This window comes from Anguilla anguilla, chromosome 5 (genome assembly GCF_013347855.1).
Source record: "Anguilla anguilla isolate fAngAng1 chromosome 5, fAngAng1.pri, whole genome shotgun sequence".
NCBI classification, from domain to species: Eukaryota; Metazoa; Chordata; class Actinopteri; order Anguilliformes; family Anguillidae; genus Anguilla; species Anguilla anguilla.
The window spans coordinates 15,219,257-15,234,585 of NC_049205.1; the positions used below are offsets into that span (position 1 = coordinate 15,219,257).

Below are 15,329 nucleotides of genomic sequence, written 5' to 3' on the forward strand. Positions count from 1 at the left end.
ATTATGATATGATTTTTACAATATTAATTTAAATCACTGTCAATGCGGTGGAATCTGATTTGGTGTAACATATATTAAATATGGCATGAAATATGATATGGCCTAAGTCTTGTTTATTCACTACTTTATGTACCATAAATGCATTTCATAAAAATTAGATTATGTAAACCAGAAGAAGCTTTAGTTTGAAGCGCTACTCGCACATTAGCCTGTAGCTATCCATGGTGCTGAAGTGATTTTAACGTTGCGCAGTGCTTAACATTTCTGCCTACATAGTCAAATATGGATATGTGGACATGTGGATACTCGAGAGAATTCTCATTTATGGTTTTTAGTACCCGACATAAACTGATACCAAGAAGCCCTAAAATGTGTCCATGTTGATGTTGGAATGAGAAAGTGTGGCTGTGTGTTTAAATAAAGACGACCAGGTTTGGCAGCAGTAGTGTTTTTCCGGGTTTTGACAGCTGGTACAGAAACCCTCCAGGGACGTATCCAGATCTCTATAGACTCCCTGATTAGACTATAATAGAATATTAGCATTTGCTCTCAGGTAGGCTGCCACGAGTTGCAAAATCAGCCAGAACGTCCCTTTCACCTCAACATATCTACTTCACGTGAGTAAACCCCTAAATCACAATTGCAGTGGTCCAGTCTTTAGACAGTTTTAATGACATAAAAGTAGCTATGAACGTGAAACATATTTTTTTAGTCCATTGGTCGTTTCCTCTCAATTTATGTTTTCTTGAAAGATACAGCAAATAAAGGCATTGTAAAACAATTAGGTATTTTATCGGTAAGAATATAATTTTTGCTCAGTTTCAAAATTTTGTCAGGGTCAGCTCAACCAGTTGGTGTCATAACAACAACGAACATCTTTAGAGAGCACCTCGTCATTTAGGTGGAATAATAATAATAATAATAATAATAATAATAATAGTTAGGTCTACATAAATAATACAACTCATTGAAAACTGAATTCCAATAAAACGTTAAAACTTGTTCTTTAATGGAACACATATTGCAATTCAATAATCAAATAACTTAAAAGGTACATGAATGTCATAAATTAATAAATTCATTTCTCAAGTAACGGAAAGGAACATACATTACATAAAGTAATTAATCAATTTATCTCTGCTAAAACAGCAATACAGCAAAAACCTGTACTAATATATTTGTGTGCATGTCGTGATTCCGATGAAATATTTACATTATACAACTATACTTCCTTCCTTGAAAAGTGTTATTTTTTCATTAAGAAAACATTAATAAACAAAGTGATTTAACAAGCAACGACTTGATGATGATACGCTGGTAATTATACAAATTCATTCCAGAAAACACATAAAAATAATTTTAAAAGAGAAGACTATCTCATATATATCTCGATTGTGCCATTTCATACGCTTTGAGAAAAAGAGAAAATAATTTGACATATTATTACCCTTTCGAGAAGAACACACGTTTTACTTGTGTCTTGAATTTGATTTCTCTCAAGCAAAACCAGGAGGGAATCCCGATAAATATGTAATGAAGTAAACATTACCTCACACAATAAATAGTTTATAAGCATGAAACCCACGCTGTAGTGCAGAAGTATTACGACCAATAAAAATCTGATTTGGCTACACAAGCCTGTTAGCTTAACTCTGATCAAGTCTTATGCCTATACACTATGAAATATTCCTAGTGTTTAAAATACCCCTAAACTGATTAAATGTTATAGCACGGCTTTTCCAAATAAATGAATAAAATTCTCCTTTATCTCCGCACCTGTCAACACATTTTAAATGTGAGAGGTGGAATTAATCATAACGAACACGAAATTAAGTAAGGGACTGTTAAATTAATAATTTACAGGGGGCTGTGTGGCAGTGATCTAATAATCGCTTCCAGTGACTATAGGCTACAATGAAACCCTCCGTGTCAGATGCTTCGGCCCAAAAACACCAGCCTGCACCATAACTACGAGGGTACAGCAATATTGCACTGCTATATATATATATATATATATATATATATATATATATATATATATATAGACAGATGCACTCAGCAGGAAAACATCTTCAGCAGGCCTGATTTGAAGTAAAATAAAAATAATAAATTTTAAAATGTAAGTGCATTCGTATATTTCCTTTAAACTACGTGATATCAAATCCAATCCAATATCTGAAATCAATACCATTATCTTAAATCAGTTATACCAATATTGAAATCAAAAGGCATAAACAATATTTTACATGTAATTTAAGCATAACAGGTTCTCAACAAAATTGTGAAGAATGGTAAGCGGGGAAAATGAAATATTCTTACTTGTTCAGTCAAACGATCCTTTTAAATTATTCCACATCCTTTCTGGGTAAAAGACGGGATAGTGTATTCATTTTCAGCCACTTTGAATACAGTGAATAATTCTGCTTCAATGTACAATTCAATGATGGTTGAAAAAGTGTGGGATAAGAAATATCATACAAATAGTCTCTTAACAGTTTATGGGTCTATGAATGTTCATTGTTCTTACAGCGTCAGCGGTAACACTAGACGCATGCAGAGTATTTCATTCTTTTTTGTTTCTGCCGCTGATTACAGAACCAGACCCGCACCACGTTCTTTTTGAGGTCCAGTTTTTCAGCGATCGCCGCAATTTTCTCCGAGGAAGGACGCGGCTGAATGGCGAAGTAGGCTTCTAAAGACCGCTTTTCTGGCGCGGCTATGGAAGTGCGCTTCCTCTTCTTCTCTGTCCCGTTGAAAAGCTCTGGTTTGTTCAGTTTCTCCCTGTGCGACTTCTCCGCCTCTTCCAGCCACGCCTGTAGGATCGGCTTCAAAGCGATCATGTTATTGTGTGAGAGTGTGAGGGACTCAAATCGGCAGATGGTACTTTGACTGAGGGAGCCGACCCCAGGAATCTTCAGGTTGGCCAAGGCTGAACCTACATCCGCCTGAGTTACCCCAAGTTTGATCCGTCTCTGCTTAAATCTCTCAGCGAAGGCTTCCAAGTCCCTAGGATCGGCGTCCACGTCGCTCATGCAGCCCATGTGCGAGGGCAGCCCGTGGGCATGGGCCATGTTGAGGGCCGCCTGGTGCATGTGGTTCATGCCTGCCATGTGAGCAGGGTGCGCTGGCGTGGACACAACAGATCCGTCTGGCCCTGCCATGGCCCCGAGAGCAAGACCAGGCGCGATGTGGTCCAGAAGATCCCCCTCCAGAGCCTGGTGAGGCTGGTGATGGTGGTGATGGTGATGATGATGGTGGTGACCCGCCAGGGCGGAAGGGTGGGATATGGGCACAGAGGAGGAAGAGGATGAGGTGCAGGGGAGAGTGTTCATGGTGTGGTAAGTAGCGTCTGGTTTGAATGGACTGTGATGTGGAGGGTGGTGGTGGCTCTTGGTCTGAGAGACTATATCCACCGCCGCTAGAGCTTCAGCACGCGCCAACAAACTCTCATCCAATCCTCCGAATATATTGCTCTGCAATTGCAAATAGAATGCACACATTACTGTCAGCAGGGAATTCCCACTCCACTCTTCGGATTAAAACATTTCCAGAATGTAAAAAATCCCTAAAAAAGAACACAGAAAACAAGACACATGCAACATCCCAGGTCATAAAAATTAATACGAAAGGCAAACCCGGCTGAATACATAAGTTGGCTGGAAATGAAGGTGGTGTGATTTGCTGTGCAGATATGAAAAAAACATCAAGCAAAAAAGTGGGCTGTCAAAATGTGCCTTTAAGCGGTGATTATGCAGAATACGTACCGGCGGGGCTGGGAGACAGGGTCGGCGCATCGTCTCTGAGCCGCTGCTGCTACCGCTGCTGATGGTACTACTGTGTCGAGAAGAGCATGAAGACGAAGGCGCATTCGAAGTCAAAGTAGAAGACGAAGACGAATGCAAACTGGAATACTTGTGCTCGGGCAAGCTGGTGTGGGGCATAGCGAATGCCTGCTTGCTGTTCAGCGACATCATCATCATATTTGCGGACGACCGAGTTGAAGCAAGTTCCTTTTAACAGGTTAAGACTCCGCCTCTTCGATAGTAGCTCGAGCCCCGGTTGCCTCCTCAAGTCTCGAGTCAGTTTCTTATAACTACTACGCGACGGAATCAAAGAGAAAAAAACAATGTCTCTTGTCTCTGTGCAGCACATCAACTATTACCCCACAGGTCTGGGGACTCCAAGTGAAGCTGCTGTCTGGCTGGATTGATGTCGCGAGGAGCACACGCCACGCGCTTTAGGTTCCTCTCTGTGACTGTAACACGTCACTCCTCAAAATAAATGCCCGCCTCCTGCCCTTATTGCTTTTCAGATTTTTTTTCGGATTCCTATTCTTTTATTTTTCTTTGTTTATTGTCTTTTTAAAAAATTTAGTCCTCAAAGATGCCAAGAGCCAATGATACAGATATACTATTTGTTGGTTTATTCTTCTTTAACATTTCCATAAACTGGCTTGAGAATTGCAATGCTCTTTGACCTTCCTCTGTTGTTTCCGGTTCAACAATGAATTTAATTAAGAGATAAGTGGCGACTATCTTTACACTTCGACTACGTTCAATGCAGCTGGGACTCGATCTACCTCTTCTCTGAGGCGAAGGGCAGATTGCGCTTGCTCTCTCTCTCTCTCTCGCTTACTCTCTCTCCCTCTCCATCTCCCTCCCTCTCTCTCTTTCTCTGCTATAGTCTACCTGAAAACCTTAAATGATTTATTATTCTTCATTAGCCTCAGCGCCGCTGGGGACTCTGCGCATGGGCAGTGCTCGACAAGGCATTCATTTCAGATGGCTAAAAACAGCATTGTGCTTTGCTTCATTTTAAATTATTTGGAACCTAGAAAAAGAGGCACACGAAACATACATTGTGACCGGGAAAATATATATGCCTGGCACAGAACTGCTTACACGCATTCGTGATGCTGCAATAATAATTTCAGGAAGTTTGGTATGCAGAAGTAAACGTAAAGAAAAAAGAATTAAGCAATGAACAGTTTTATCTAGTGCGATTTACACTGACAGAAACTAGTAGCTAAAGAAAAAAACAAGCTTGTCATTTAATTACCACGCAATAGACAATTGGAACAAGTGCAGTAGCATTTATAAACAAATTACATACGGGCAAGGAAATTATTATTAGTTTGAAATTTCATTTAGGTTCGAGAATCAGCTTCTTAATAAGTCGTCCCTTTCGACCTTTCTTATTTATGTGCCTAATTCATATTGACGAATGTATTAGTTTTCATAAATTTTGAAGAAACATTATGAGTCAGTGCTATATAACACATATATGAATTTATAGAACGGTCTTTCTATGGGAAATCTTTTATTAATGACAACGGAAAGTGGGTTTTTTAAAGTATTTAGAATTTGATTGCAAACCCAATACAATTATACACTTGTCGCAGCGGGCTATTATCATATCTTCACACTAATTAGAGTACTTCATCAGTGATATAATTAAAAACCTTTAATCATATTCTAATTAACAAGGGTTATCTAATTTGTTTAATCTGTTCGAATCCTGTGGATGGGTAATTACTATAAACTGTTGATTAAATAGGCGACCCATATGGATAATATTGTTTATACTTTCCATTTCATAACAAACATCTTGCAGTCATTCAGAAATAAGAGTTGTATCAATGTTATTTTTTTGCTGTGATTCAAACGACAAGGGTGTAGTTAATTTCTTTATTATTAAATAAATGTGTTAATCTGAAGCTAATACACAAAATCTATTGCTATAGCACAGCATGTCATAGCACAGTATAGTGTAGTATAGTAAAGTATAGTAAGGTATGATGTGGTGTTTGTTGACGCCTAATAGTATGGGTTCTGTTAAGATGCGAAGTTTTTACCTTTAATTGTTCACCATCTGGTAAAGGTACGCTGTGATGACAATTTAATATATATATATGGTAATTTTGTCTGGCACATAAAAATACAATGTAAACATGTTAACACTGCTAATTTTCTGTATAAGAATAAATATTGTTGCTTTAAAAGCCTTTATGAAGCGTTGTGTTATTCAACTAATCTATTCAATATTTCACACGATAAAAACAGTAGACATCGATAACAGAGCATACGCAAAAGTGGTTCTGTTCATAAAACATTAAATCCTAAGAAAGATACAAAGATAACACGAATATTAGTAAATTTCCCCATATAAAATTTGTAATAGGCTATGATATGTGAATTTCCTGGTCATCAATGAAGCGAAGTGATACTAAGCGATTATAATAATTATAATAATATTGTAGCTTATGTATTACGATTCCATAATCGTATGTACATTGCGATTTGCCTGATGCACAGCTGAACTTGGTAGTTTCTCGCTATAGACTACATGAGGACTCTTTGTTAACGACTTTTGTTACTAAATTTTTTATTTTGATGCTCAAAGCCATCCAATATAGCCCACAGCAGCGACAAAGCTGTTGCTTGTGTACCGTAGTCACATTATGAATGCCACCCGGCTGCTGAAAGGTTTACCTCTCGCGTGGGACTGCTCGTGGAAGCCACCCCTCGTGCACCCGTTGAGTAGATATCAAGGGGCAATCAGTGTCTCCTCACATATACCGACAGACTGATTTATGATTAAACTTTAACGGAATCATTCATATTTCACCACCTCTAAATCGGCTTATGAAAATTTCATTCACAATGAAACAAAAAGTATATCTTAAGTCAAATAAATCAATTTACCCAATCTCAAGGAACTCGATGAAAGAACATTGTACATATGTGTCTATTGTTCAATGTGAAGGTTTTGTGCAAGATGTGGTACCATAATACTAACTAATAACACGTTCACAATCATAGTAAACCACGGACTCTATGTATAATTATTGCATAGTAGTAGGACCCATTTTCTGTTTACACCACAGTGACTATCTGAATGTAAACAATTCATTTTTTATTTTTTGCTGGTGGTGGCGGTGGTGGGGGGGGGGGGGGGGTTCTAACTTATAAATGTATTTGGTAAATAAGTTGTAGTAAAGTGGATGATGACAATCCTCTAAACCTGGTTTCCATTATAGTGCTGTTTATATGTCAATGGTCTGTCACATGTTCTTGCATTGCAGCACAGACCAATCACTGTGAAGGCCAAGGCAATGGCACCGACATTCACGGGTAATTTTGCAGCACTATCTTACTTGCATGGCTCCAGTGTTCTTATTGTAGACACACACACACACACACACACACAATCAATACATGACTATAATTGTATAAATATTAATCACAATACATAACATACATAATACATATATAGAGAGAATTTGGGAATTTCAATCTGTGAATTTGTGATTACAATTTAAACCCTATTTAGGTATTACTTTTGGTGATACCCGCAATGAAAGTAGAGTAAAATGCATTTAAATGAAATACAGGAAGTAGCATGGATTTCAAAATGGAGCATGCAAAGAATCAAAATTACCCATGGCCACAAAAATGAATTACTTAAAATGTAGCATCCAGCAGATTGTGGGGTTGTATTTGTATCCCCTTTTGTAGAAAATGTCTGTTCCCCAGGATGCAGCAGGTGAAGGATCTTCACAAAGCTTTGCCTGGCGGAGCTGAGTCTTTAAACAAATTCTATTGATCAGCATCACCTGGGATACATTTTTTCCTCTCTTTCCTGTTAATGACAAAATGATGGAAGTGGATTTTAAGGAGAATGGTTTCATTAGCATTTCCAATGAAGCGTGCGCCTTTAGTGCCCTCAGGCCCTCTTAATTGAATTTCTAAGTGTATTTCTTTTGTCTTGAGAGGAGCAACGTCTAATTACCACACAGGCTATGTGTTCAGGCATTGCAGAACATCCTACTTAGCATTTTTCTTGCCTGTGGTTCTTGACCAAAATATTGACATACCTCAACTCACCCAGCAGAAATGAACCCAACAGAAAATTAGAAGCACAAGTGTTAAAATGAGTTAATGCGTGCTTTCTTTTCATATAAAAAGTTAGTACTGTAAAATAAGTGCACAAGAAAACATGTTCAGACTATAAATAAAATATAATCATCCATCCCCTTTGGTATCTGTAACTGTTTTGCATTGTATTGGTTTGCACACCTTTACAGGCAAAACAGGAATATTGTTTTTAAATGTTGCTGTTTTTTTTCCTTCAAAAATGTCCCCTATCTTTGATAGCTCCATTTATGTCTGTTCAAAACACAGGTTCTCTGAAGAATTCTGAATAAAAAGCTTTTAGTTATATTTCAGACAAGCATAGGTTGGTTTAATGTGGATTTGTTGTTTGCCTTTTATTTTTATTATTTTATAACAGAATTAAGTTGTGCTTGTGTTGTGGTGTGTGTAGTGTGTGCGTGTCTACATCTGTGTCTATGCCTGTGTGTGAAAGAGAGATACAAAGTGAAAGAGAGACAGAGACACAGAGATATACACCGGTAGAAAATCGAGATAGAGAGTAAGAGAGACAGAACATGAGATAAAGGATTGTGTGCACGTATGTCTGTGTGTGTGTGTGTGTGTGTGTGCGGATGTTGTGTGTGTGCATTGTGTGTGGGTGTGTGTGTGTGTGCGCGCATGTGTGTGTGTGTTGTGTGTGTGTGTGCGCATGTGTGTGTGTGTCCACTTTGCACAAAGACATAAGTCGGTCTGCCCCAGGAGCCTGGTGCATTAACAATCCCAATTATGCTGCAATTCCACCAAAGACAGCATTTTATTATCATACAGCCCTTTGTGCCAGGAACAAGGTAACTATGGTAGCTTTCAGAACAAAAAGTGAGAGCTCCTCTGTGCGGAAAAGATGCTGACTTCTACCCGCTCACTGTCAGCACAGCCTGCTACTTCACACTAGTACTTTTACCCAGCAGCAGCAGTCTGTGTTGCATCATGGACCCTGACGTGTGCGACAGGACGCACACACTTAAAAAGGGCAGTCATTACAGCCTTCATAAAGACATTTATGGAACTGCTGCTTTTATTGCATGCATATGCCTGACATAACTCGACATAAAGTTTGACAACTTAAAACCTAAAGTAACAGTTATCTGATCTACTGGGCTTCTGTAACATTGCACCGTTTAGCAGTTGGCACTTTGTAAGTGCTGCATCCCGTGTCACTGTTCAGAAGGCATCATAATAGGGCAGCAGTGTAGGATAATGGTCAGGGAATGGGCTCGTAACTCAAAGGTTCCCCAGATTGATTCCCAACTGGGGCACTGCTGCACCCTTCAGCAAGATACTTAATCAGAATTATTTCAATACAATGTCCTGCTGTATACATGTAGTGCATGTAAAGCTGTGTAAGTTGCTCTGGATAAGAGCACCTCTTCAATGCTGTAATGAAATGAAATAATTGGGTCTCTCAGTGTTTACTGTCCACAAGTGCTTTATGAGTTGAAGTCAATGTCCTTCATCAACCGAAGGGTTTCTTCTTTGAATACCAATTGAATTATGGTTATTTTTTCCTTCCTTTCATACTTTCAGTGTTTGTGCTTTGTTTGTGCAACACAGTGAGCCTTTTCCTTCCATGATATCACAGTCAGATGTTATGAGATGAGTGCTTGGGCATACACATTTTCTGTGCTTGATATAAAAAATGACAAATATCAAATAACAAATGGCATCCTGGATAGACATGTAATGTAATGATGATAGTGATTATGATGATGATGGTTATGATGATGACGATGATGATGATGGTGACGACAACAACGATGATGATGATGATGATGATGATTATTATTATTATTATTATTATTATTATTATTAGCAGCAACAGCAGCAGCAGCAGCAGCAGCAGTAGTAGTAGTAGAAATAGAAATAATAATAACAGTAGTATTTGTATTCGTAATAGTAGTAGAATCTTTTAGAGAGGAAGGTAAACCTCAAGCACAGCATTGTCAGACCCTAAAAGTGGCTCTACAGTATTGATTAGAATGGGCTTGCAATGCAGATAACAGGCCCCACTCTGGCCCCATCGCACTACATTTCCCTGTGATTCCACTTCCCTGTGACATGCAACTTAGTCAAAAACGGTGCAAGCTGGGAAGCAGCCAACTGGACGACCGGACCGAAAAGAGACTGAGGTGAGATATGAGGTCGGCAAAACAAATAACTCACACCAATTTTCCAGACAATAGACTGCCTGCCATGTCCTTCAGGGGGACATTAGCACCATTGGAGCCTGTGGTGCTCTCACAGGCTGCAGGGCAGTGGATGATTATAAGGTCAATCCTTATAATGATGTCACATTCCTTTAGGTTCTCAAAATCAATATAAAAAAGCCCAATGCTCCCGTCAGCAAATCAAATAATGGACTGGAGGGGCTTAGGAATAATCTCTCTATTGGTATAGCGGCAATTCTCAACCCCTGACGTCCAGCTGTGTTGATTTAGGCCGTTGAGAAGAAGCCACTATGTCTCTACGTCGCAGTCTCTACGACTTGGCCCAAAATCCCAACTCTCAGGTAACCTGTTAAAAAGGGTATACATTTGTAAATTTGTTTTTTGAGATGGTTTGATTTGTTTTAATGATGTCATAAAGCAAAGGCAGTTGTGAAAAGTAGCTGCAAAGGTGCAAAAGATTTCGATGGCAGGTGCGAGAGACATAGATCACGTAACAAACCCTGTTGCGCTGAGTGGGCGTGGTTAAAGAGCCTCCCTGTATAAGAGTCGCTTGTTCAAGAGGAGAGACCTAACCCAGAAAGTCTACATTCTAAATAGCTCAATTCTATGGGAATACCTTTATCTTTTTAAATAGATATCAAGCTATTTGGTTATTTAGTTTCTACCGAAGCACTCTGAGTCTATATTTTGTTATTTTAATTAATTTATTAATAATATAATGTATGGTCGCATGGAAGATGAATCTAGTAGTTACATTGATTTAATTATGTGATTTAAATTCGTAGAAACTTTCAAACTGAAAGCAGTGATCTTATTGATAAATTATTGCGCGGTATCTGACAGTAAGGTGCATGCACGGCAGATGCTCTACCAGTTACCAGTTATTAGCGATAGAAGATAGCTCCCAGAGTTCTGTCCAACGCGGTTTGATATCTCTGCTTCCTCTCTCATTAGTTTGGCTGTCCCGCGCGATAATGTATGGGGCTTGTCATCCGTTGTCTAATGTTTGATGCTAATTGACCTGCTTTCCTCCTCCATGCAAATGAAAAGGATTCAGCTCCCCTCTGATGGAGGTTGTCACCGTCTGATCTTACAAATTAAATAGCTCTCTCCTGTCACACTGTCACAGCTCCCGGCCTTGCGCTCATCACCTCTAATGATCATTTTTTTCCCTCCGTTGAATCCGCTGCAGCGCTCCGCCAAACACAATGGCGAGAGTTGCGCACGCACCCACTCGTTCGCACAGGAAACGGTACGCATCAGTGCACGAAACCGCATTTTAAACTTGTATTCTGCTGTTTTTTGGTGGCATGACACTTCAGCATGGTGATTGACAATGTATACAATGTAGGGATAGATCAGATCATTCCTATGTTGGCATTATAGTTTGGGGCACCCAGGGGGCCATATTCCTCCAAGAATGGGGAGTTAGTTAGAGTTGGGGGGACTCACTTATCAGAGGTGTAGACAATGGAGAACACTGCACAGCAATGAGTCTCATGTGTTGGCTACATAGTAAACAGTTTTTAAACTGTGACAGTAATCCAAGATTTACACAGAATCCAGAAGTGAATGGAAACCTGACAAATGGAATTTAGAATAGCTCAAGGTTAACTTGGGGCCGAAAGGATTACTTTATTACTTAGTTGCTATTTTATACCATTAACCTGATAATACAGGTTAATTACCTCAAAGATACTACCATAACAATACATGAAAGTGCTTGTGGTATAATGGCTGAACAATGTATTACGTTGGTCTAAATAAAGCAGACCAACCCTGACATGCAGATCAGATAGCCTCAAAAGATTGATGTTACTCCACATCTGCAGTCTTTATAGGGGTCTTCTGCTTTACCCCTAGGCCTCAATTTAGCTGAATATTGACACTGCATGGCCAAAGGTATGTGGACACCTGGCATCCAACATCTCATCCCAAATTTTGAACATTAATATGGAGTTGGTCCACCCTTTGCTGCTGTAACAACCTCCAGGCTTTATATCAGATGTTGGAGCATTGCTGCACGGATTTGCTTCCATTCCGCCCGAAGAGCATTAGTGAGGTCGGGCACTGATTTTGCGATTAGGCTGGGCTGACAGTTGGCTTTCCAACTGATCCCAACGGTGTTGGATGGGGATGAGGTCAGGGCTCTGTGCAGGCCAGTCAAGTTCTTCTACACCAATCTTGATAAAATCATTTCTATACAGACCTTGCTGCGTGCCCGGGGGTATTGTGATGCTGAAACAGGAAGACGCCTTCCACAAACTGTTGGGGAAGCACATAATCATCTGGAATGTGATTGTATGCTGTAGCATTGCCTTCACTGAAGCTAAGGGGCCTAGCCCAAAGCATGAAAAACAGCCCCAGACCAAGAAGTGTCCAGATGCTTTGGTCATATAGTGTATCACAAAAACATTTTTTAAACACTGTTAAAATTTTTGCTTAAATGGAATTTGCAAACCAGCGTGAAGCATTATTTACCTGCAATGGAATCATGTGACATTTTCATAGTTACTTTAATGTCCGTTTCACTCCCACATGCAGTCTTATTTTAGAACTACAGCCCCTGGTCTCACATATTTTTTTAAAGTTGACTGTGTCAACACCTAGCATCATAGATAGTGCATTTCTTCATTTAGTGAAAGCTCTCCCAACCTATGTGTTCAAATAGCGAGTGTTGCTCTTTGAGATTGAAGGTTTTACTCCTTTTACTGATACAGATATCATCTTTTGAATGAGTGCTTTAGCCTGCTATGGCCCACATCAAATCATAATTATATAAATAAGAGTAGTATTATTGTGAGTGAGTTAAAGAAAATGAACATAACTAAAATTTACCGGCCTCAGATCAAATGAGATAATCTTCATGCTCACTAAGTGAGCTAGGCTGACCGTTTTTTTCTTGATTACTGATGATTTTTCTTGAATTGAATGAATTTTTTCAGTGTAATAATTAATGGAGTTATTTTTAGCATTTTGTCAAACGTCTGCACCCCACATCTTCTCCCAGGTTAGCCAAGACCTAGAGCTGACTTCTTGATTTTATCCCACGGCCACTCTCTTACGTCAACACGGTCCGTGGCATTTTTTTTTTACCTGCTGACTTTGTGTGTATCCCTGTATAATTAATGCAGCACTGCTCCCGCTATTGACAGAAACCCATCCTCGTGATCAAAGGTTCCCTTCAGCAGGTGGGGCAGGGCCTTGAAGACAGGGCCCGGAAACGTTAGCGATCTTCAAACGCGTTGCCGTTTCACCGGGAGCCACGCTCAACAGCCAGCCGTGTCCCCGATCTTCCCAGAGAGGTGAGTGCACTGGGATGACAGGTGTCAGGTGCCCCCCTCCCCCACCCCCCACGCCCCACTCCCACAACCCCCCTCCTGCATCATCACCCATCACCGCCACCCCTCCCCCATTTTACCCTCTCCCCTCTCGCTCCTCACGTCGCACTGAAAGGACGACTACCGCGGCCCTCCCAAATTCGCATCCTGACCCGGCTGTTATAGTAACACGAGCCGGTGCGCTTTCACCAAAAATCACCTGCCACCGAGCATCGAACATCCCTTTGACGCTGCTCGTGCAGGAGAGAACAAAGTCTTTTTTTTTTAAACAGATTTGAGGAGCCGTGACAATAAAATATCCTGCCTTGACCTTGATATTGCATCAGATTATGAAGTAAAAATTTGCTTTCATATTCGCACGCAAATGGTCCAGTTTCCAATGATGAAAGGAAATCAAAATAAACATGGTCCATTGCTGTTTTTTTACATTGTTTGCTTGTAGATTGTAGACAAGAAAGAACGGTCCTCCAACCACTTCATTCAAAGACATATCATAGGGAGGGGTCTACAGATTGATGTTTCCAAATGTAATGTAATTATTCAAAATCCAGCAACACATGAATGCAAGAGATATACTGTACATGCTACCGTATTTGTAATAACATCATGATCTGCTATAATTGGATGCCATCTGACTAGTGACTTGTATTTTTTTCTTTTTTTTTTCGTAGCTGATTATGTACAGTTGCCCTTTTTACTGTGGGGGAAACCTTCAATTATAAGGGACATAATGTGCGTTAGTGGGACACACAAGACTGTACTACAGTTTTCACCTGGTCGTTTGAAAAATAGTTCATTATTGCAGAATGTCCTGGAGGGACGTAGTCAGTGGTTTCACTACCAGCAAATCTGCAGGTTAGTACAATATTTTCCTATGATTGCAAAGTCCCCGTCTGAAAAACCATGGGTTTATTTTTCCCCAACCACTTACCAGGGAAATAGAACCATCATCCGCCGTGGTGTAAATGCGGTAGGAAACACAGCAGTGGGCACAGAATAGTTCTGAAAGGATTTACTATTAAATGTCCAGGTCTGACACGGCTCAGCCTATAGCCGCTGCGCCGAGAGCGTGCTCGCTGGATGCCGTTAGCCTGGGGTTGCAGCTGGAGGTTGTCTTGCAGACTGCCTGGCGGTTTGGCGGAGGACATCTGGTGCAAAGTGGGCACGGAAGGGGTGGCCAGCGAAGGCAGCGGGCTTCTCCCTGAACTGGATGACACTGAGGATCCAGAGCGGGGGGCGGGTCACTGTCAGAGCGCGGTGTTCACTGAGCATGCCCACGGGGACCTGGCAACTCCGCCGCTCCGTCACACCCCTCCTCATTAATTCCTGCGTCGCATCTCCGCTTTATGTAATATTTATGGGCCACAGGAGCTTTCGATTCGGAATGGAAACACCGAAATGGGAGAGAAGACGACGCTTCAATCAATGGCGCGACTGTACCGTTCAGCGCGTCCCGCGCTGGCTTTTGTCTCCGGCTTAAGCTTCGGTCGTCTCCCGTTAACCCTTAAACCGCCGCCGGAGGCGAGAGCCCGCTCCCCCTCGCTGAGAAACATTCAAAGTCAGCCCTCGCAGCGTCACAGGTTAATGAGAGCTCAACATGTAGGAAGGCTGAAGTAGTATATGAAAAATGCTGCAATGTGTCTGCTTTAGGCTCTTACCCATTATGTATAGCACAATGAGGCTTCACAGACACAGACATGAAAGTGATTATTAGAATGAAATAAATAAAGAAAGAATATAATTAATCATAATTAACATGTATAAATGTATATATTATATATACTGTACATATATATATATATATATATATATATATATATATATATATATATATATACATCATATTTATGTACATTTTAAATATGTAATATGCAAATGGATCTGGCTGA

General features: G+C 40.3%; 1 protein-coding gene across 2 annotated transcripts; it reads right to left on the bottom strand.

Moving 5' to 3' along the window:
- Window positions 1-999: 999 nt before the first annotated feature.
- LOC118227152 (POU domain, class 4, transcription factor 2) lies at window positions 1,000-4,653 on the bottom strand. 2 transcript variants are annotated; one of them, XM_035417318.1, is made up of 2 exons: window positions 3,765-4,653; window positions 1,000-3,473 (listed from the first exon to the last, which is right to left on the bottom strand). In XM_035417318.1, the coding sequence occupies exons 1-2, from the start codon at window positions 3,978-3,980 to the stop codon at window positions 2,544-2,546; spliced, it is 1,146 nt and encodes a 381-aa protein (XP_035273209.1). In that variant the 5' UTR covers window positions 3,981-4,653; the 3' UTR covers window positions 1,000-2,543. The 2 variants fall into 2 exon arrangements, with proteins under 2 accessions (XP_035273209.1, XP_035273210.1); XM_035417319.1 differs by having other exon boundaries at window positions 1,000-3,565; window positions 3,765-3,891.
- Window positions 4,654-15,329: the final 10,676 nt, after the last annotated feature.